This window comes from Lycorma delicatula, chromosome 7 (genome assembly GCF_047948215.1).
Source record: "Lycorma delicatula isolate Av1 chromosome 7, ASM4794821v1, whole genome shotgun sequence".
NCBI classification, from domain to species: Eukaryota; Metazoa; Arthropoda; class Insecta; order Hemiptera; family Fulgoridae; genus Lycorma; species Lycorma delicatula.
Genome location: NC_134461.1, coordinates 105,987,345 through 106,012,685, shown reverse-complemented (window position 1 = coordinate 106,012,685; position 25,341 = coordinate 105,987,345). Strand labels below are relative to the sequence as shown.

At 28.9% G+C, this 25,341-nt stretch overlaps 2 protein-coding genes across 3 annotated transcripts in view; one reads left to right on the top strand and one right to left on the bottom strand.

The window, feature by feature from the left end:
* Nucleotides 1–25,341, bottom strand: part of LOC142327790 (nose resistant to fluoxetine protein 6-like) — a 275,777-nt gene that overhangs the window by 45,537 nt on the left and 204,899 nt on the right. The gene's annotated exons all lie outside the window — the stretch shown is intronic.
* Nucleotides 1,311–21,294, top strand: LOC142327651 (uncharacterized). 2 transcript variants are annotated; one of them, XM_075370872.1, is made up of 3 exons: nt 1,311–1,554; nt 16,997–17,111; nt 19,261–21,294. In XM_075370872.1, the coding sequence occupies exons 2-3, from the start codon at nt 17,001–17,003 to the stop codon at nt 20,536–20,538; spliced, it is 1,389 nt and encodes a 462-aa protein (XP_075226987.1). In that variant the 5' UTR covers nt 1,311–1,554; nt 16,997–17,000; the 3' UTR covers nt 20,539–21,294. The 2 variants fall into 2 exon arrangements, with proteins under 2 accessions (XP_075226987.1, XP_075226985.1); XM_075370870.1 differs by lacking the exon at nt 1,311–1,554 and adding an exon at nt 5,997–6,175.

The following is a 25,341-nucleotide window of genomic DNA, read 5'->3' as shown; positions in this document are numbered from 1 at the left end:
CAGTATTAGTGAAATGTGCAATGTTCTATCATTATAGTAAAGAGATTAATAAATTAAAAAAGCTGACAATAAACTGTTTTACTTTCCTGGCATTGGTTAAACATTCTTACATAGTAGAAAAATAGTGAGATATGAAAAAAATTGAAAAAATGTTATAAATCAATATTTTTCAACATTGATCGGCTCCCCCAACACCAATATTGTCTGCAAAGTATTTTTTGTGGGCCAATTTTACAACTACTACGTTTAGGAAGATGTAAAACAAATTAAGTTAAAAAATATGTAATAAATAAAAAGATAGCTTTTTCGATTTTTGGGAAGGGAGAATTTGAGGGCAAAATTTATTTTCAATTGTAAGGTAAGCATATACAAATGTACTGAGGGTTACATAGAGTGGGGTTATTTTTGTAAAATTTGAGAAGACTGACTTCAAAAATCTATCTTTCCCATCCCCTGTAGATATTGACCCAAACTTTTATCAACAAATTGCCCCATATGTATAAGTTTCTGTGCCAAATTTCATCAAAATTGGTTTATCCAGTCAAACGTTATTAAGCTTCAAACATGCCAACACTTACATATATATATATCTACATGTGTATAAACATTATCTCCAACCATTTTTTGTTTTTGGGGTTTCTGGATCATGAATGTCAACGCATGGAAAACTATACCTCATTTTCTAACTGATACCATACATTCCTTCTTGCAACGTAAGCTCTAAAGCTATAATGCCAGAAAAGTAAAAGATAAAAAATTAAAATCAATATATTTCCTCAATACTATAAAGTCTCTCTTAATAGTACATTTATTTTTTTATTATGATTAATAATTGGATAAAACAAAAGACATAATAAGAATTAGTCTCAATTCTGAGACACATTTTCTAACCGCTTCATTCAAGCGTGTTATATGATTGAACACAAAACAGTTGTTAAGACAAAAAAATATTTAACTTTGGGAAATTTTTGTTGTAAAATAAGTAAAGATTTAATTATCTGGAAGAATTATAAAAACAAGTGATTACAAAAAAAAAAACAAACTATTAATCAAACAGTTATATGATTACTACAAACAAACAAAAAGAGTAGCAAAAGAAAATTAAAGATGTAACATGTACAAATAATCATGTAATAACACTAATATAGAGAAAAATAAATTGTAAATAAACAAAAATGGTCAAGAAAAAACAGTTAGTTTAGATCTAATTAATTTGTTATATGATGCTTATTTGCAATGTGATTAAAATGATAAGATAATAGTGTTATAAATAACATTAATACCTGAAGCACATTTAAGTGCAGTATACTATTATATATTGACAATTGACATTAAACAACAATTGACATTGACATTTATTAAGGACTACATTGATGAATAAGTCATTTTATTAAACTTTTAATAAGTCTATTTTATGAGTTATATAACAGTACTATTAGATTAAAAATATAATTTTAATGTTGGTAAATATTATTCTAAATACACTTATAACAGTGTAAAACTGATCATAACAAAACAAGTACTGAAGTGAAATAGTTTATTGGAAAAGAGGAGGTAAGATTTGTTAAATGTTTCTTAAAAATAAATAATATATATACATTGAGAAATAACACTTTCCTCTACATTTTCATATAGAAATTCTTGTATTTGAGTCTTGCTGAAGATGATCAACTATCATTTTCTACCTTGATCAGAGGCAGTCACTAGGTTAATTGTCCTTTTCCTCTTCCTTCAACTTTATTCATTCTTTCTTCCTTCCTTGAATGAGTCCCTTCTAAATGAGTGAGTGGGGTCATTCATATTGTGGTTTCATTTGTAAACTCAAGTAGAAAAGTTTAAAGAGTTTGATGAGCTCCCGTGCTGGCTAAAGATATCCAATCTCCTGAGGAACTGAAGGTAAGATGAGATCACTGGCTGAAGCTTGAGGTGTTCCTTTGGGTGGGGTTGGTTTTCTCATTTTGTGATCCCTCTTTGGGTGTAGATTTTTCCTTTCTTATTGCTATCCTTTATACTTGTCATCGATTGGTTCATTCACAATAGTGTTTTATGGTTTCAACTTACCAGATTTGTGTTGCAAATGCATAGATATTTAAAGATACTGAGTGCTTAGCAGCTGCATACTTTGAAGCTTATTTACTTAATTAGGAATCTCATTTCCTATCTGTTGTCTATAAATAAACTCAACCTGTGGCTTAGAAACTTTACACAGAGCTCCAAATCTTTCCTAGAGTACAATTCATTGCAGTAGATGATATTTGGATTGAGTACAATTATCTACCTTACTTAGTTTTGTCATAGTTAAGTAATTAGTTGACATGTTTCGTATATACTCCATTTTCAAAACCACAAAATTTGTCCTAAGGACTTAATTTTTTTGTAACTGTCACTCGCAAAATTATAATTTTTTAAGACAATTTATATTCTCTATAAGACTAAACGAACATTTGTAAAAATATGTTGTGAGTCAATGATTATATTAATAATGAAATATGAATGTCTGAAAATATTTACAAATGAGGGTGGAATAATTTGGAAGAGAGATAAGTGTGATTAATATATTATATCATAGAGTGAAATTGATACTAACTGTTTACTATGAAACAATTCCATAAAGGAAAAATAAATATCACAATAATATGTGTTAATTAATAGTTTTCATAAATGTCGTCATTTTTGACATAGTCACTTCAATCAATATTTTTAGAATGGAATAACTCAGACAATCAGTTTTTTCTGGCTTTCATCTGAATACCACTGCAAGTTTGATCTTTGCTTTTTATTTCTACTTTTTCCATCACAAATGTATATCGTTTTTATTGTGCTTCATATAATTGTTTTTTATATATTAATAATTTATATAAAAATTCCTCATAGTTGTATAAATCAACCTAACAACCTTTTTTGTTTAATGTGAATTAATTTTTAAATCTTAAAAAAAAAATGTTTCTCCTTCGGTTATAATAAAATATGAACTCTATTTTGAATGTAAAACAGAAGATCAGGAAAATCTTGGGTCCCCTTATATCAGCTGTAATTCTTATGTAACTTACTAAGCAAGCTGTTTATACGAGGGCTGTTCAGAAAGTAAGGAACGTTTCCACCTGACGCCATCAGGCGCACGCCAATCGCGTATATATTGGTGTGCTCGTGCTCGGCACCTCAGTCAGCGTCCAGCCGTGACAACGGGAACATCTCCGCACTGCCCGTTTTTTTTATATACAAATTTGAAATGTGTGCTGCAATCGAAAATCCCGCCAGTTAAGAGGTGCGGTCTGTGATTGGTTTTTGTTGGCAAAAAACTTAAAACCAATAGAAATTCATCGGGAACTGTGTGAAGTGTACGGGAACAACGTAATGAGTGAAAGTTCTGTCAGGAAGTGGTGCATTCAGTTTAAAAATGGCCGAACAAACGTTCACGATAAAGAGAAGAGTGGACGTCCAAGCATTGTGACTGACGATCTGGTCTCCAAAGTTGACGAAAAGATTCGTGAAAACCGCCGTTTCACAATATCTGAGCTTTCTCTATGTTTCCCACAAGTTTCACGGACTTTATTGTTTGAAATTGTTTCACAGAAGCTAGGCTACCACAAATTTTGTGCAAGATTTGTGCCAAAAATGCTTACAGATCACTATAAAGAACAACGAATGGGGGCAGCTTTGACGTTTTTGGAGGCCTACCACAGTCATGGAGATGCACTACTGGATCGAATCGTAACAGGAGACGAGACCTGGGTGAAACATATGAATTGTGAGACAAAATTACAGTCCATGGAGTGAGGGCACACAAGTTCCCCTAAAAAATCAAGGAAATGTCTGCAAACTTTTTCGTCAAGGAAGATCATGGCAACAGTGTTCTGGGACAGGCAAGGTGTTCTTCTTATTGATTTTCTCGAGCGTGGTGCAACAATAAACTCTGAGCGGTATTGTCAAACATTGCAAAACCTTAGGAGAGCTATCCAAAACAAGTGCCGAGGAAAATTGCAATCCAAAATTTTGCTTTTGCATGACAATGCCTGACCTCACACGGCAAACCGTTCGCAAGAACTCTTGAACTCGTTCAAGTTTTTCCTCATTCCCCTACAGTCCAGATCTTGCTGCAAGTGATTTTCACTTGTTCCCGAAAATGAAGACCTGGCTAACAACACAGCGTTTTGACGACGATGAGGAGCTCCAAGTACGCGTCACTGAGTGGTTGAGATCACAGGCGGCAGAATTCTATGACACAGGAATTTCAAAGCTTGTCCACCGCTATGATAAGTGCCTGAATTTGTATGGTGGTTATGTTGAAAAGTAGTACTTTAGTCACTCTTTCACACGTATATAATAAAACGTTTTTCTTGTACTTGGTTTTTTAAAATTCCAAAACGTTCCTTACTTTCTGAATAGCCCTCGTATGTTATGGTGAGAGCCCTAAGGACCATTTGACAGACTGTTATTTTTGTATCACAAAAATCAATAAACATCACAAGCAAATTCAGGAAATTTGAAAAAGAATTTTTTCATACTCTTCTAGATTTCTTTGGAAATCCATATTTCCAGGATGAGAGCATTGAACCTAACAAAATTACTCAAGCAGAACTTAATGATCTGGTTTGTGATTTTATTTGTCTAAATTGCAATCAGGATTTACTGACTTCACAATTTAGACTGAAACCTCCTCAAAACTGGCACTAAAATATGTTTTATCCATATTAGAGTAAGAATTTCAACACCTTATCTTCTTATAAAACACTACTGCAATAATTAAATTCTTTATTATTATGACAGTATCCCGATCCTATGGAATAGAAATTGTTTATAGATCCCTCTAAAATGAGTTTGAAAGCTGTTCTTCACAACAGAAATGAGAAACTATCATCAATTCCACATGGTTATGCAGCACAAATGAAGGAGGCATGACAATAAGACATTTTTATTAAAGATGATACATTATAAAAGTATTCTTGGCATATATATGGAGATCTAAAGATTATTTATTAGGATTGCAGCAGTTATAGTAAGTTTTGTTATCATGCGATTGGGACAGTGAAGAGAGGAAAAACCATTACATTAAAAAAGATAGGCTGAAGACAGAAGCACTCATAGCTGCACAAAAAAAAAGTTATTTGTCAAGCTCTTGTGAATCCAAAGAAAGTGTATCTACCACCATTACATATAAAACTTACTGATAAAGGCTGAGAACTATACAGAATTGGTGAGTGAACTTCTTGAAAACTTAAAAACTGGTATGCAAAGTATCTAAAAATACATATTTTTCCATCATATCTGGACTTTTTTCCATGAAATCTTGGCAATATAAGTGATGAGATTAGATTAATGAATGCTTTCATCAGAATATATCTATGATGGTAAGTAACATGCTACCATGGAAAATAGAGCTCGAATAGACTTGCTGAATGCTGATAGAATTGAAAAGGATCGTTCCACAGGATGTATAAAAAAAAAAAATACTAAAGAAAAGCATACAATAGGTTTAAGTAAAAAAATATCATAATACAGGCTATATGATTCCTTAAAAAATCAGATTTTCTTTAAATCCATATTACTAATTAACATGCTTTCCATTCAATTTTGGTCTGCAGATTTGAAATCAGTGCAAAAAAATCTATAAAATACTCTTACTGAATGAATGTAACAGAAAAAAAACACATTTTTTGTATTTCAGTCATTAATAAACATAATTCCTTACTGCCATACAGATATTAGAGCAAACATTTAATTAATATGAAAATAAATATTTTTTCTAGAAAAGAAAATTACAGAAAAATAAAAAATGGCATTAAGCAAAATTAAAAAAAAAAAATTGTTACTTAATATTATTATTACAAATTAGAATTGTATCTGTATTTTGCTAAAATTAGTTTTATAACACTTTATTATTAGTATATAATAAAGATTATTATCAGTTTTATCAATAACATAATCTATTACAAAACCATTTAAAAAAATTTATCTTATAAAGCACACATTTATATGATTAAAAAACGACCATTAAAGACAGTTATGCAATAAAACTTCAAGTTAAAATCATTAAATCAATAGCTACCAGGCTATTTATTATAGAGATTAAAATAAAATAACGATAATTGTGAAAATACTAAAATAAAGTTATCATTATTTATTTGTAGCATTTGAAAGGATATTACAAATAACAACTAACTTCTTAACATCTAAGGTAGGTCACCGTAATTTATAAATTGATCTATTTATTTTTTTATTAAGTAATAATAATTTGATAAGCAATGATTATTTCTTAAATTAGCATTCATCATAACTAAATTAGTTCAGTGAATTAATTAGTCAAAATTCATAACTATATTCACTTGCATTTCCAACCCACTGAAAATTTACCTAATTGAATATTACTGAGTTTTTTAATACAAAAATTTCCTCACCTTCAAAATCTAAAAGAAATAGTGCTAAAAACTAATTTCAGAAAAAAAATATGGCATTTTGGCTGAGATTTAAATAAAAATTGACATACTTTATATATTAAAAAAAAGAACTTGACTAAGCTATTACTTTTAAGATGATTTTTAACCGATTTCAAAAAGGAGTAGATTCTTAATTTGAATCGTATATTTTTTTTATATATATTCACAGCTAATGTTTTACCTGATTCACCAATCTTAATGATTTTGGTATCATTTGGTAGACAGTGTTTACCTTCATTTCCAGATATGTATGCCAATTTTTCAAATATGATTTAATGAATTTTCATAACTCTTTTCTGAATTGTTAGAGGGTGGTCATGCAGTGGGACCATAGTATTTTCAATTAGTAGTGGCCCAGAATAAAGCCAGCTATGGTGAATAATCACACTTATTGTAATTTTCTTCTACATATGTGGACTGTTTATTCAGGATCAGATGCACTGATTTTAATGAATTTTTCTTTATTTGTTTTTATTCAGAGCGGTCATGTGATGGAATTTTGGATAGGTAATGCACCAATACTCGGCCAGCTTAACATTCTCTTTTCTACATTTAAAAATCTTTATTTTGCCTATGGTATTTTTTTCTTTTAATGGGCTGAAAGATTAAAACATACATGAAACAAGAAAAACTAAAAATCAAAAAATAAACTTAAAAAGAGAGTAAAAAGTTACAATGTTCTTTTAAGTTTGTTTCTCTAACTTTTTTGATAACCTCATCCATTTGTAAAATTGTAGTAATATTTATATAAATTTACAGAAATTATTGTAATGTCAAGAGATGGTAAGATTTATTTTTTAATTTGATGCTATTTCCAAACATTAAAATTATAATTTTTCTACTTTTTAAAAAAATTAACTATGTTATTACTAACTATATTAATTAATATAGTTATTAATGAATCGGGATTTTCCACTAATGATCGGTACATTCTGGTGCCTACTTTTTGGTTATAGTTTATTATTTTATGAAGAAAAACAATCAAATAAATAAAAAAAAATATATAAAATAGTTGTTTAAAACTCCACTTTTTAATTAAATGCACTAAAAGGTAAAAAATAATTTAGGATAGTGTGAATGGATTTGACAACAAGCTTTGATGATGATATGTAGGATTATGTGGAAGTCATAACTTCAAATTAAAAATTTGATGTTTTTGCTAATTGTTTCTTATGCGTGTCTACACCCCACTCTTTAGGCCATTCATCACGCATAAGAAAAAACTGGCAAAAACTTCAGATTTTTAACTTGAAGCTATGACTTTCACATAATCTTACATATCACCACCAAAGCTTGTTGTCAGGTCCATTCTGAGATACCATCCTACAATTATTTTTTATATTTTAGTACGTTTAATTTAAGAGTGATGTTTTAAAAGTTTTTTTACATATTTTTTATTTTATAATTTTTAGTGCATTTAAAATAAGTTTACCATATTTTTTTGGGTCCAACCTAGGACATATTTTAGAAATTACTTAAAAGTTTTAACAGTTTACTGAAACATTAAACTTTATTTATTTTGTTGTATTTTTCACTAGACATGACTTTTTTCAGAAATGGTTTGTTTGTTTTAATTACATCATAAAATTCACAAGAAGATAGTTCTGAATTAATTTTAGTATTTAACAAATGTTTAATAGCAGATACTGTAAGTCTATCCCTTTCTGCAGAACAAATGTTCCCCGTAATTAAAAAACTCTCAACAGGAGCAGATTTCACCAGTGCACATTGCAAACTCAACCATTTTAGAAATATTGCAACATGAAATATCAGTCTTTTTAAACACTTTAAAGATTGATTTCCACTTCTCTTCAATAGTATCTGGTACTTTTTCAGAACTTGAACCACAACCAATCCTTTGGGTTTGAGGTTTGAATTACCTGTTTAACAATGTATGCTCATCAAATAGATCATTAATATTTATGGAATCTTTTATAATTTCATTAACAACTTGTGCATTCTCTTCTAAATCAGGCAATTTCAGTTCATAAATTTGTCCACTAAAACTCATCCATCAAAAATGGTTGTCCACAACTCTTAAATATTGGATACTAGAATTATAAAAATTGTCTACGCTTGAGAAGAATTTTTGTTCCTGAACATCATTATTTTCTTTTAGCGTGCATAGCAATTCTTTGGCAGTAGATGGTATAAATTTGTGTGATTTTCTTTCCTGAAGTTGAAAAATTAATTCAGAATTTGTCTTAAATGCTTCTGTTGTTGTAATAGATTAGATTCCAATTTCAGAACTACATTATTAAATAACTGTGGAGTACTAAATAAAAATTTCAAAAACAGTTCACTTTCTAGATTTTCAAAAAAAAAAACAAATAATAACTTTGGGGATTTGTCACAAGATAAGAAGTATGATTTTAGGCCATCACAAATGGAAAGAATTCTTTCTATTGCAGGTAACAAACCAAGGAACCTTGTTCTGCTATGAGATTTTGTAATCTCATAATGTGTTTTTGTAATCTGTTTCCACAAATTCACAGAACTCTTTAAGTTTCATTATTCTTACTGTATATATGTGATAATATTTTATAAGTTTTTATATCAATAATGGCAATGACAATTTTCAATAACAATAATGGCAGAAAGGCTCCTGCCGAAAGGCAGAAATATAAATAAATATAAATATATTTAAATAATGAATAATAATAAAGATAATGAATAATAAAGAAATATAAATAATGGCAGAAAGGAATACCTGCAGAATTACTGCACAGTACAGGTGAGGAAGTGATTGTTAGATTATACAAACTGGTATGTATGTAATATTTACGAAACGGGGGGAAGTTCCATCAGACTTCAAAAAGAGTGTTATTATCATGATAACAAAGAAAGCAGGAGCAGATAAATGTGAAGAATACAGAACAATTAGCTTAACTAGTGATGCAACAAAAATCTTAGAATTCTGTAAAGAAGAATTGAGAGGAGAGTGGAAGAAGTGTTAGGAGAAGACCAATTTGGTTTCAGGAAAATTATAGGGACAAGGGAAGCAATTTTAGTGCTCAGATTAATACTAGAAGGAAGATTAAAGAAAATAAACCAACATACTTGGCATTTATAGACCTAGAAAAGGCATTCGATAACGTAGACTGGATAAAATGTTCAGGATTTAAAAAAAAATAAATGTTCAAATACAGAGATAGAAGAAGAATTGCTAATATTTACAGGAACCAAACAGAAACAGTAATAATTGAAGAACATAAGAAAGAAGCAGTAATAAAAAAGGGAGTCACAAGGATGTTCTCTATCCCTGTTACTTTTTAATCTTTACATAGAACTAGCAGTTAATGACGCTAAAGAACAATTTAGATCCAGAGTAACAGTACAAGGTGAAAAGATAAAGATGCTATGATTTGCTGATGATATAGTAATTCTAGTCGAGAGTAAAAAAGATTTAGAGGAAACAATGAATGGCACGGATGAACTCCTACGCAAGAATTACTGCATGAAAATAAACAATGACAAAACGAAAGTAATGAAATGTAGTAAAAATAACGAAGATGGACCATTGAATATAAAAATAGGATGAGAAAAGATTATGGAGGTAGAAGAATTTTGTTATTTGTGAAGTAGAATTACTAAAGATGGACGAAGCAGGAGGAATATAAAATTCTGAATAGCACAGGTGAAACGAGCCTTCAGTCAGAAAGTATAATTTGTTTACAACAAAAATTAATTTAAACATCAGGAAAAGATTTTTGAAAGTATATGTTTGGAGCATAGCTTTATACGGAAGTAAAATTGGACAGTCGGAGTAACTGAGAAGAAAAGATTAGAAGCTTTTGAAATGTGGTGCTTAAAAATCAGATGGGTGGATAAAGTGACAAATAAAGAGGTGTTGTGGCAAATCAATGAAGAAAGAAGCATTTGGAAAAATGTAGTTAAAAGAAGAGAAAGGCTTATAGGCCATATTTTAAGGCATCCTGGAATAATTGCTTTAATATTGGAGGGACAGGTAGAAGGGAAAAATTGTGCAGGCAGGCAACATTTGGAATATGTGTAACAAATTGTTAGGGATGTAGGATGTATGAGGTATACTGAAATGAAACAACTAGCACTACATAGGGAATCTTGGAGAGCTGCATCAATGACTGAAGACAAAATAAAAATAAGAATAACTTATATGTCCAGGGGGTAGTGAATTACATGCTGTTTGTACTGAATTGTGTACAATGTGGGCTAAACAACCAATTCCTAAAGTAGACCTATCTAAATCACTTTGAACTTTTTCGAACACATTTTCATTCCCTTTTCTCTTCACACCACCAAAATTACTGTTAGTGTTACCAGCAGTATACAAACCAACTTTTCTTCAAGTTTGTATTTTTGAAAATATTATCATCCGACGGATACCACTGGGAGTGAATGGGGTATCGTTGAGGGGATTGAAAAAAAATTTTCAGAGCGCTAGTACTGTCTGTTTTCAAGATATTTGCGATTTTCATTCAAAAATTCAGATCTGGTTAAAAAGTACTTAATTTTCCCAAAACTTTGATATGTATTGAAATATATACAGTATATCAATATATAATAATATAACACGTATTCACCTGACTACCATGACACATGTACTAAGGAGTCGGGATTTTCCGCTGGTGATTGGTACATTCTGGTGCTAAGCTAAGTGGGATACACACATGCAGACACACATATAAATGCTGTTTAGGGTTATAAATATAAATTGGTTTAGGTAGGGTAGGATCACACCAGTAATTATAGAAGTTGTTAATATTGGGAAATAATCTTCCTATTAATTTGTTATAACTGGGAAATATATAAGTTAATAAAAAATATTTATATGCATAAGTAAATAATTTTATCATTTGTAATCAACATCAAAAGTTTTCATTTTTTAACCTAATACATTTTGAATAAAAATAGATTATTCCATTTTTTACAAGTATAATTGCAATTTTATTCCACAGTAGATGAGACTGGAGAAAGAATATCTATAATACAATTAAATATACCTACCATAACCTATCACGTGAGAAATTGATATCACCCATTTATCACATTTAACTTTTTATCAGTCAATAATAAATTGAATTTTTCATAACCAAAGCAATTTGTTTTATCCTTCATCTTCTTCTATCAGTTCATCAACAAATTACATTCTGAAGAAATGTTTCCTCTGCAAATAAAACTCTTTTATATATTTAAAATTTTGATATCCATAAGAAAAGTCATGGAGGTGTAAACCCACCTCCCCACCATATTATTCCAACCCCATGATTATTGTCATGGTTCTATTGTATTTATTATTAATATTTAGTATTTTAGATTAATATACTTTTTACACTATTTTATTTCTCTGTTTTTTATCTTTATTCCTGATTTTCTTGAGTTTTAGTTAACTTGTTACAATTTTTTAATGGTGATGTTTCCCTTATAAAATTTCTGTTCTTTTTTGTTTTTAATACTCTGATTTTCAGTGTATTTAAATTTTTTCTATGTTTTTTAGTTTTTTCTATGTTTTCTATGTTTTTTTCTAGTACTTTTTAGTTTTTAGATTGTCCTCACTGACTATTGGTTGAGCGTCAGGGATCTAACAGTATATTTTGCCAGTAATTCCAATAGAAATGAGTTAAAAATTAAATAACAGTTGGTCAGTTACTAATTAAACAATTGAAATGTTAACAATCAATAATATAAATTGGAAAACAAGATTACTATCATTCCATGGATGAGTGGTTGGTAAAATATTTTTTTGGTATTTTTCTCGTTTGTCAAATAGGTAACTGAAAAATAAAAGTAATAAATTCTTGATGTTGCTTTATAAATATGCTTGTTTGTCCAGAAACATAATTAATCCTCTATTGTTAGTGTTGTCTAAGTATATGTGTAGTTTTCTGACTACCCAAGTGGTGTTCATTATATGAGGATCCACATGGCTAATGTCTCTAGCAACCATTCCCATTACACGCTCTAAAACTGTTCACTAACTAAATGGCTATTTTGACTGTTATAAAGTCATCTTTACATTAGTAGACATTGAGGAAAAAGTGTATGTAATAAAATGGGTAAAGGAAAAACAAGAAATAATGTAGATCAATTGATCAATAAACAGTACAATATGTATAAAAAGTATTTTTAACAGTGTTTTTAAACAAAGAGTAAAAAAATTAAGTATTGTTGTTTTAGGTAATTTCAACTGAAAGTATAAATTAAGTTTAAAACACATTTAAGAAATTACCTATCTCTAAGTAATGCAAGCCTCTTACATAAGTTGGATAAGATAAACATTATCTAAAGAAAAATAAAGATAGCTTGACCAATAAAACACAAATCTCCATCCAAGAAAAAATTTAAGGGATATAATAACCACTCTATGTTCTTATAATTTAAAACTTTTTAATAAAATTTAAATTTAAAAAGGCACATTTTAAATTAAAAAATCACATATTGGTCCCCTATTGTTGTTGAACAAAGAAGTTTCTACGTAATTTTGATATAGTAAGTTTTGTAACAATTTTTGTTTTAATAAGTAACTTTTTTAAAACTATTGTTTCTATTAAACTAATTTTGTGATGAGTTTGCAAACAATGTTGGGTGACAGCCAGTTTCTCTGGTCTTCTAATCAACTAGATGCTTCTTTATTCTAATTTAATTTTTTTAATTATTATTCTAGAAAGGTAGTCATGTGATTACTGACTTCTGAGGGGAGAAAACGGGAATTGCAGATAAGGATTAGGTGTCGGTTGGGTATATACCGTATATCTTTATAAATATACCAGAAATGCTGAAAATTTTAGTGCCTTAGCATCCTTTTAATGCTAATATTCTTTTAATTAATTTATATATTTTAATTAATTATTTATTTATTTGTTAAAATAACCTTTTAATTCAAACTTTATATAAATTTAGCTATTTTTGTTAAAAAAAAAAAAAAACTATAATGAAATAAGGACTGTATTCTAAATTTCATCTGCAGATACTAAGAAGCATCCCCATGCAGAGTCGAGATTAAGACACAAATTAACATCACATGAAAAATTTAAATGTGATTTTAAATCCAGCTATTCAACTTAAAATTAAAAAATAAATGAGAATAATTCTTAAATTTTTGTAATTCTTCTGGAGGCAGAAGTAAGGATTTAAGCAAAACCAAAATAATTTAAATTTGGCAACGAATAAATGAGAAAGAACCAGTTATATCTGAATGTATTAAATAATACTTTAGGACACTTCCATCAAAAGCAATGTAAAATTTTTGTATCGACTAGAGAACATTAGTTTTATTTAAAGTTTTCACTTCATGTTCAATCATTACTATCATGTTCATGTTCAACCATCTGTTGAGGACGCAGCTGCTCCCACAGAGTGAGAAATTATTCATTTGAACTTCCTGAAATTACAAATTTTTTGCCTGGATAAGATGATAAAACTAATGTTTTAAAATAAATTTTATTCTTAAACAATTGTGTTAGTTACCTTTAACTAAAACTGAACAGAGTGATACAGAAAATACACAAAACCCATCTGATACTCATCCAATTATTCTTTATTGATATGAAGTAGACCGTCCTCATTGGATAATCAAGCAATATATACATCATAAATAATATGGTATGTATATAATCCAGATAGATTATTCCTGTTTGTTCAATCTAACTGAGTATAAAATCATTCCTATTTTTCATACTGTAACTGTGAACATCCCCATACCATCCTGACCCTATATGGTAAGACAACTTTATGTGGTAGTTTCGGTCACCTCACCACCCCCTCCATAATTAGCTCTTATGGGCTTTACTGGAGGTCATCTTTAAAACTACAGCAAAAGGCATCTCTCTGTCTTGTTTTTGCCTCAGTCAGGATGACACCTATGCTAATGTCATGAGTGACATTCCCATCAATGTACTATTATCATTAAGAACTCTCAAGAAAAGAAAAGAAAAGACATCCAAACTAAGTCTCAAACAAGACTGAGTAACAAAAATAAGGAACTGAAATCCATTACCTACCTGAAAGGTAAAGAGTTAAATTCAACACACAATAACAAGAAATAACATCCCCATACCAGTAAAATGGATGTTTAAACAATTTTTTATGTAACTCTATTATCTATTAAAAATATTCTATTTTCCAAATTTTTTTATTAATAGCAGCTGGCAATGCTGCATGGGATAATTTCTAGTGATTGTCCCATAATCACTATTAGGTAGTGATATTCTGGACAGTAAATCTAATTTTAGCTCTGGGCGTGTTATCCATACATTTCTTGTGAATGGAAAAAAAATAGAATTTGATTTATCATTTGACAAATTTTTTATATCTTCAGAGCAAATAAAAATTTGTGATAATTTTGAGATAGTCCATTAATATACTTGTCTCATTTCAGTTTACTGTCAAGAATACAACTAACATTTTAACAGTTTTTATTGTTCCTATATATGAAACAAAGTTCAAACATCTAGTATTATGTAGATATAGAGTTCAAAGATGTCACTTGCAAAAACCAGAAAGTCTATGGCTTTGTCCATAATGTATTTCAGTTTGAAGTGTGAATTGATGATCTCATGGGTGGACATAACAAGATTAATTCATCTGTAGCTACTATTAGATCAGATGGTATATTTGACAGAAATTTGTTCATTACAATATGAACCAAAGTAGTTCTAAAACTGAACTTTGAGGAACTGATCAACTAATTCCATTTATTTTCTATTCTTTAAGCAAGACTCAAAATTTTGACCGTAAGTCAATGACATTATACAAAAATATTAGTGATTAACAGGAAATTTGTAAAATTCTTTTATGCACAGATCTTTGGGCAAAGACTTGATCATTACTATGTAGAGAATCCATTCTTATAAAGTAAAGGATGCTTAATTTCTTTTAAAAAAAATCTACATTTCTAAATTTTTTGAATTATTGAATGCTAAAATCTGGTAAAGCTGACTGGTTAGGTCTGAGGAAGTTTAAAAAAGAGAAATATACAGTACAACTTTTGTGATAGCTCTAATGATTTAATAATAAAAATAAATAACTAAATGCTTTCGTGTAGTGTATTGCATACTTCAAAAAGAGAAAAATGAAATATCGTTGAAGACAATAATTCAAGAATTTAATACAATAATAAGTTACTAATTCATGAAAAATAATTATAATTTCTGTAGGAAGTAAATAAATAATATTTTATGTAAAAAATAACTAAACCTAATTGGTCTGGAACCACATGTAAATCATTCAAGATGCTATAACTTGGCTATTGTAACACTGGCTGATAAAAATGTTTCTTAACGGCAGAGCAAAGTACTTTTCAACATATTTTTTTACAGTACAATAGCGCACTGTTAAAAAACAACTTTTTAAAATAGATGCCAGGAAATATACAACAGCATCTATCTCATGGGAAGGTGCATGAGAATGGTGGTGCTGGATGAAAGAACAAATTCAAGGCAGAACATCACTGAACATAACATTAGTTGTAAATTCCAGATCTGAATCTTCTATTCAAAATTTAACCTCATAACATTCTATTAACCAATTTTTAACCTACTATTCTTTTCAACTTTTTCTTTTGTTTATTAACTTTAATCAACACTTCATCATTACTGACTATGGTCAAAAATAGTCTTCTATAAAAGGTATATAATTTGATTTGATCTTTCTGTACCTCCTAGCCTCATCCATGACTCTTTTTTAAAACAGAATTCTGAAAGCATCTTTCACATCTCTGACATAGCCCATAGTTTTTCTCTTTTAATCCTTCTTCTAGATTGCTATTTAAGTCTTCTGTTACTATCAAATTAATTTCTTTTTTACATATTTGACTAAATCATCAGTTTTTCTTTTTTTTTAGTATTCTTTCTTCTTCATCATCTTCTGCTGAAAAGGTCGTATCAATCTTTGTTACAATTTCAGTCACCATATTACAATCACGATTTCTGAACTTCTTTTAGTTAACTTTATAATTAGAATAATTTGGTTAAAAAAAACTGTCATGTATCTCATTTAATTTCCTGTATGTTCTCATTCTATACCAATTATAAATATTGAAAAATATAAAATTTATAATAGAAAATCTCAAAATTCAAAGATACTAATTTAAAAGACAAAAGTATGTTGATATAAGCGTAATGTAAATTTGAATTTAATTTTGTTACTACTATTTTGATTCTGGCTGCACAAAGATGTAAAAAGGTAATGCTTGATAATTTCACACCATGCGCATAATTTTTGTCAGTACCTAAAATGAGTTTACTAACACACATTTATTCACATAACAAAATAATGAGTATTAAAATGCTTTATTAATTTTGATAATTGAATAAATTGCATCATTTTCTATAAATAATTACATTTTCATATTAAATGAAGCTAATTATATTATTTTAAACCAATAACCCATGTTTTAAATAAATCAGTGTGAAAGTTCAAGATCAGAGCAAAATAAATTAAAAAAAAGGTGTTGTACAGATAAAACTTGATTTTTATTAGTTTATTTAATATTTTAGTTTATAGTAATAAGTAATTTTTTCTAAGTTTTAATTAAAAATTATACTAAATGAGCTTTTTATTTTTATTATTTTTTCTTTTTTTAGAAAAATGATGAGATTTATCTCAGATGCGAGATTTACATTACCAATATTTCTTTTGGGATTTATTTTATCAGCACAAGCAGCGTCATGGGGGGATTTGTCGCCAACTAATGCTCAGGTATTGAAAAAAATATATTATATAAATAAAAACTTTTATTATAAATTTTATTACTGAAATTAAATTAGTGTTTATTAAAATACTTACTATACAAATATTTTTCACAAGGAATTAGGAATTATTGAGAAATAATTTTAAAAGGAAGTTTATATTAAATAGATAAAAAATTAAAGTAATATAATGTATGTGTACTTTGCAATGATGAAATTTTTTTGAGATGTATAAATAAATAAGCTGATCAGAGATTGGTCATTTTGTAGTAATTGATGGATGGTGAAAAAAAATTTATGAAATTATTAATTTTTTTAGGGATGATGGACAGATTCTGTTCATATATATATGATTAGATTACTGATGAGCAAAATGAGGAGATATTTTCCCATTTCTTGTTCATTTTTATATGTTCCAAAAAAATAAAAATAATTTGTTCTCACTATAAAGTTTTTTCTATTGATAATTGGTTACATTAAGAATTTAGCTGGTAAGTTAGAAATAACTTGTGAAATAAAAACTTTTTGTATCAGAAATTTTTTTCTTCTAATTACTAAATCTTGTTATACTATTGTTTTACTGCAGTAGTACATTATAAGTTTTTTCGGATTATTTTTATTAAGAACGGGAAAAATAAAACAAACGTTTTATGTGCTTCTGGCTCTAGCTCCTTAGAAATTCCAAATATTTATATATGGTAAAAATGTATTCAATAAAATGTTTTGCTTAATATTATTAGCCAATATTTAAAAAAAAAAACACACACACACACACACACATACATAGGTACATATTTCTCACAAACACTAAAATTTTGAAAATCAGTGTTTTTCAATATGTAACATTACATTTCACAGATTATTTTATTAAATTGTCTTGGTCAGAAAAGATTTCTATCATACTGTCTGAAATAAAACAATTACAAAAATATTTTATATATTTAACTTTCCATTTTATTTTGTTTTGTCACCATGCTACTTTTTAACAATTTCATAATTGTAACAAATGTTGGTGATGTGGCATGAGTCATTGATCACTCTTAAAGAATGGTAATCCATTCTCAAGAACAAAAAGCATTCCATGCCAAGATATTTAGTTATTTAAGAGATATTTAGTTATTCCATGCCAAGGTTATTTAGGAGATTGAGGAACAAAGTTGTTTCCTGTTCTCAATATAGTGAGCTGAATATATTCTTGGAAATCAACTTGCTGAGCTCTTGAAAAATAATTGTTGATATCTGGCAACCACAGTTCTCTGTTCTCATAGGGACTGACTGTAGAGTGAACTCTTGGCAATCAGATGCTTTAAAATGTATTGCATCCAAAAGAAAAATTGGGGCAGTCAGGAACAAATGAATATCTGTGGATTCATTTGTTTTTTAAATAAGTTAAAAACCTTCTCCACAGTAATTAGATTTATTTAAAAATGAAATAAATACAGACATCTACTATTTTTTATAGCAGTGGTATAAGTAGAATTTCTTTTGCAGAGTTCAGTCTATTATTATTTTTAATTTTTAATTCTGTATAGGCTATTAGATATGGAGGGCCAAGTCAGGCTTCATGCTTTCTGGTGAGCAATTCTAGGCCTGTTGGCTAAGCAAAAAGAATATAATTTTTCATTGTCAATAGACTTTTTATGAGAATTTTTTAAATAACAGAAAATCAAAACTTGCTGAACATCATTATTAAATTTAGTTATAATTAATAAAAATGATTTCTTTCTGAACTCAGAAATCTGCTTCTGGACATTTAAAATTTTGTTATATGAATGTTACAAATTAAGTATTTAGAAAGCGAGTTGTATTTTTTAATAGAAAATTATATTTTAAACATATTTTGCTCGCAATCTACAGTTAAACTATATGTCTGGCAATAGAGGTGTAATTTATTACAATTACTACAAATCATTAGATTTATTTAGTAATTGAGATATTCTGTTCAACCAGCAGAAATTCAAACATTTTTATTTTTCAATTTTTTTATACTACAAACACATATGAATGTGTTTTGTGGAGCTTGAATAAATAAGTAGCATAAATTTTAATAAAGACCTTTCAATTACATACTGATGTAAATAAATTTTATATTCAATACTTCTTTAATGTATTTTGCTATTTTTATAAATAAAAATTTAATCTTTTTATTTTTTTTTAAGGAAACAACAGTTGAAGAATTAGATGATGTGGTGAAACCAGTAAAAACAGATATAAAAGTTAAAAATTTAAATAAAAAACAACAGCAAATATTTTTTGATAATAAACCAAAAATGATAGAAAAAACCAAAATATTAAAAAGAGTACGTAATTTAAAAGATAAAGGTATAGAAAAAACAAAAATCATTTACCGAACAAGAATTATTGGATTGTTTAATCAGAAATCAGACTTTAATTATTTTAATTTAGGCGACAATATATATGATTGGCCTATTGACTCCGAAGAAGATGAAGATTATTCTAGTATGACTAATGAAAAAAAAAGTCAAAATGATGTTACGACTAATAAAAAATTAGAACTAAGAGATATCGATACATTAAAAAAATCACAACACAATGAAATGCCTAAAAATAGACATTCATCAAAGAAAGAATTACGAAATAATTTTGTTACAGTCAAAAGTGTGGAAGACATAAATGATGAACATTTGAAAGGTGACAATATACAAACAGATCTAAATACTATAGAAACATTTGATTCTAATATGAAAAAACCAATTAATACATTTAGAAAAGTCCATTTTGTTGATTCATTAGAGCTTTATAAAAATGAACAGCTGAAGAGACAACAAATAATAAATGAAATAAAAAATCTCAATCAAACAAGACCTCTACTTCAAAGGCAATTTTCAGTTTACAGGAATCTAAATAACAACAATGAAGTAAAAAAGTTAGAAAGCAGTACAAGTAAATCTTTATTTGATGATCCTTCAAATACGATTGTATTATTTCCCAGGAGCAATGTAAACAATATTAATGTGAAAGAGAAAGATAATCAAAAAAGTAACATTCTAACATCTGTTAAAACAGCACAAATGTACAGAAAACCAGACGTGCTTGGAGAGTTATTATTAGACAAGATAGCAGAACAACAAGTGGCACAAATAAAAGCAGGACAATCACCCATTCTAAAAATTCAACCGCATAATTCAGAAGCTAAACAATCGCAAATACATCCTCAGCTACGATCATATACAGATCCACAACTACAAGTACCTCATCCATTTCCACAAACTCAACCCTTTCCAAATCCTTTTAGACGTGAATTTCCTCCTAGACCTGATGATTCTCCTAATCCTCAACAGCAACCACAACCACGACCACAACCACAACCACAACCACAGCCACAGCCACAGCCACAGCCACAGCCACAACCACAACCTCAGCCCAGACATGAACAATTAAACTTAAAAACTAACCAAAACATACTTATGGCTTGAACTGAATACTTCAGAAATAAAATAATCACCTGTAGGTAGTATTTAAGTATAACAATTATGTACAATAAATATTCTTAAAAATAGTTTAATGTATTACACTGCTATAATTATTATGTTTTATGAGTTATATTTTTATTCTATAATTGTAAATTTCTATATGAGAGTTAAAAACTTAATTATAATTTTTAAATAAGTGATCACATGAATCTTGAAAAACCAATCTTGGTAAATTAATCTTGCTCTAAGACAAATGATTTTTAAAAGTTATAAAATAATAAAAATAATATAATTATCATGATTATAGTAGTTTTTAAAATAATATTTTATATACGTACTAAATGGTGATGTTAACAAACAAACCGCCTGTTGGGAGAAGTAATATTATTTACATGAATTTGTTTACACTAGTAGTATTTCTCATGACAAATAGAGAAGTATAAAATTTTTTATATACATTCTCTTTCAATAAGATTCAGTAGGTTTCTATTTAATGATTCAGTTGGTATTATTTATCATGTGACACTTATTGTTATTTCCAAAAAAGTAACATCACATGTTACATTACATAACATATAATTTGATTATTATTCTATTTCTTATTTAGTAATTTTGATTTTTGTTTGAAGTAAAAACCTTATTGCTGTAATAAATATCTTCTGTTACATAAAATGAGTGTTATTATAATTATTACTATTATTATTTTTATAATTATGAAATTAATCACTTGTTTATAATAAATGATTTTTTTCCAAATTTTCCAAGTATTATTTTATTTATTGTATTAATTTTTGCAGTTTTTGTTGTATAATAATGATTATGGCAACTAAATTGTATAAATGTAATAATAGTATCTGCACTAATATGTACCTTAAGGCTAATTTTTCTTTCTCTCTAGCACAGCAAAAACATAATAACTACTACTACTACTACTACTACTACTACGAGAGAGAGAGAGAGAGAGAGAGAGAGAGAGAGGGGGGGGGAGACACTCGCGGAGGGAGGTTGAGCTCCGAGCTACTCGGGCTTGCAGGATGCTTGGGCTGTGAGGTCATCAACACAAGATGACATTTAGCCCGGGAAAGACCACAATGATGCTCTTCAAAGGCCGTTTGGCAGTGAGTCAGCGTGTCTGTGTTTTGATGGCAGGCCAGCATATAAAGTATGTTCAGGTTCAAAAGTATTTCGGGGTGTTTCTTGATGAGAAACTGCAATTTAAGAAGCACCTTCAATACGTTGTGGAGAGGGCCTGCAATGTCTTCTTTGGTATTCGACATGTGGTCAATCCTGATTGGGGTCTTAATTTTAAGAACATGAGCATCCTGTATAAAGATGTGTGCGAGGCTATTATGCTATACGCGGTGCCTGTTTGGGCGGACAGGCTAAAACATAAAAGTTATCTACTAAATAACTAGTCTACTTATAACCTAGTTATAATACTATTAAGGGCTCAACGCCTAATGTTAACGGTAACGGATGGTTACCGTACTATTTCGTGGGGGACAGTTTTGGTGATTGCAGGCGTGAAACTGATAGACTTGATTGCATCTGAGAAGCAGCAGTGGTATGTTGCTAAAAAGTCCGGTGAGTTGACTTCGGATAAAGTTCGAGAAATTGAACAACATGCAGTGACTTGTGGCAGGCTAGATGGGATGAGACAGACGGACAGATGGTGGGTGTTATACGCATTATCTCTTTTCAAATGTTGTTGGTTTGCGGGACGCCTCTTGGCTGCACCCTAATAAATATGTGATCCTATTTCTTTCTGGGCATGGTACTTTTAGGGACAGACTATAGAAATTTGGCCTGGTAGATTCTGGGGTGTTTCCTCAGTGTAGACAATTGGACGACACCTACCATATTCTTTATGAGTGCTCGAAATACAAGTTAATGTGTACGGAGACCATCCGTCGGCTTGATCTTATTGGGTCGGCATTGGATCTCTATCTAAACTGGAGGAGCCAGGTCAAATAGGCAATAGTGGAGAGTTTTGTAGTATACTTAGCAAAAGAAAGGATTGATGAGGGGATCTAGAGATCTGCTTGGATTTCTCTTTTATTCTATTTTTAATGATGTTTTGTTTTATAAATTATGTTTTTGTTGTTGTTCTTGTACTTGTTTTGTTTTGTTTCAATGTTACTGTGTTGTTATTGCTCCATGTAATATTTTTATGTTCCGTGTTGTGTGTTGAACTCACTTTTACCTTCTACGGGTAGGTACATTCAATTCCTTTGTTAGTTAGGTATTTTCAGTCTTGCTTAAGACTCAGTAAGATGTGTGAGGTTGTTTTGAGTTCAATAATTAGTAGTACACCGATGGGAATGTCATTCATGGCATTTGAATCGGTGGCATCCTGGCCAAGGCAGACTGAAGTATGTCAAAAGCCGAGATTTTGACCTCCGGTAAAGCCCGTAAGGGCTCGAAATGGAGGGGTTGGCAGAAGGTGTCTTCCTCTACGGGGTCAGGAAGTTATATCTAAACACTCATTTTATTAAGCCGTTTAAGAAAAATTGCTTTGCTTTATTTACAATGTATGTGGTTCACTTCTATGTACAGTATGCAATGTAAAATAGTTATTCACTTATTTACTACAGTCGGCTATTTTGAGATGAAAAGAGATTCTGATGTAAATGGGTGGTTTTAATTTGTCATAAACTATATAAAATCTCATTTTTTTGGGCAAACAAGATTCTTTTCATGTTCAGAATTAAAAGAAAAAACACAAAGAAAATAAAATTGAAGCTTTTTGAATTGTTTGTGTCAATTATATATTTCTTCATTCCAAAGTGAGTATGTAAGTAAATATTAAAGAGACTGGAATTGTAGCTGTATAAAAATAGACAACAATCTGGTGAAAACAATACAAGTTAACAACTATAAAAGTACTGATGAACTTCAATAGTACTGATAAATTTGATATTAAGAATGGTGATTGTGAAAATTTAAAATTGTAATTATCTTTTTTATTGTTTCTAACCCACAGTGAATGTGCATCTTTGGTTTAAATGTATTTATCAATATTGAATTTCTAACTTAAAAAGAGAATATTTTGACTATGTCAATTACAATTTTTTAATAAGTTAAGTACAAAGAACAGTGTTTAAAAAAGAAAGTAACCAAAGACCATCAAAATTAAATCAAGATGATTAGTTTTTTTTATAAGGAATAATGTATGAAAGTAGTGGATAATTGTAGAGATAAGTTCTATAAATTACTTTTTTCTAGACCCTTTCTTGTAAACTGTAATTTTATACCACTCTATTACATATTTGCATTTGAAGAGACTGGTGTATTCTCTTCTGGTTTCTTTAATGTGAAATTTGGTCAACATGAAAAATAACAGTTTCTTATCATTATTTAGTGAAGAACATTTTCCATTGTAAAATAATACTCTTGTTACTATTTACATCTTTCTACTGTATAAAAACAAACAGTTTATTTGCTTGTGTAGGATTAATCTCAAGTACTGCTGAACCATTATGAAAAATTCCTACACTATTTTAAAGCTTACTTCTGCCTGTGTATCACATGCTATGTAGTAATTACATAACCTCTGTGTACCCTATAATTTCTCACCCTTTAGTACCCTTTTATGGTCATATGATTATTATGAAAAATTTTTATCACACATCCACCCAAGGAATCTTATTTCAGAGTTTTTATCTGATTGCTACAAACACTGAAATACTAAAAAAAACAATTTTTTTTAAAAATCTGTTCTACCTTTGGGAAAAATAAAAATACTGAAGAAGGAGAAGACAAAGGGCCCCCCTCATAAACATCCCCCCCCCCCCAGCAATCCAATTAATGAATATTTAAAGTACTGATATTTTTATTTTTTTCCCAGAATAATATTTACTGGATTGATGGAATGATGGTAACATACACCTCCCATTCAGGTGAAACTAGGTATGGTGAATGGAGATAGCTTCATGAGTACACTGCTCCTATCTTGTAGAAGCAAAAATAATATTCCCATAAAAAAATATTATTCCTATAAATAATATTTACTGGAAATAATAATATTTAATATTAAAATAAAAATATAAAAAAAAAAACATTTTTAAAATTAAAAACATAAATTAAAAATATTTTTTAAAGATTAAAATTTAAAAAATATTAAATGTTTAAATATATTTAAATCTTTAATATTAATGGTATACCCATAAAAAAGTTACCAAATCAAATCGGTAAGTTATAATTTTGATTAACTTTTATTTCACGTATTTTTATAAAATAAATTTTGACTAGTATTAAAAAAATTGTTTTACTAAACAGGGAGCAGGGAGCAGGTAGGGTAGAATTTAAAATTTCAAAAAATCTTTCTACCAATGTAACTGCAAATTTGGCATGTTTTATCTTTGCAATTTTGATTCTTCTGTTCAAATGTATTTAAAATGACAAAACAAAAGTTTCAACAAATATTTTATATTGAAAGATAGAGTATATTCTAATTATAGTTAGGATTATCTCCCCATATAACTTACATTAAAACTTTCTATTATAGAGGAACTATTAGAAAAAAGTTAGCTGATACAAATGGTAGAAAATGGATTTGTTTGCATAATTTTTTAAAATACTACTAGAAAAGACAGTATTGTGAGTAACATGTACACAAGATTTTACATTTTGAACATAATAATTTATCCAGTATTCATCACTCTGAAGCAGGTGTACTGATTAATAATAATAATATATCCCACTATATACTCATAGTTTTTTTTCAGTATTACATGGATGTTAGTATATAAAAATAAAAATAAAAATCAATGCCTAAAATAAAAATCAATGTATTTCATTTCTATC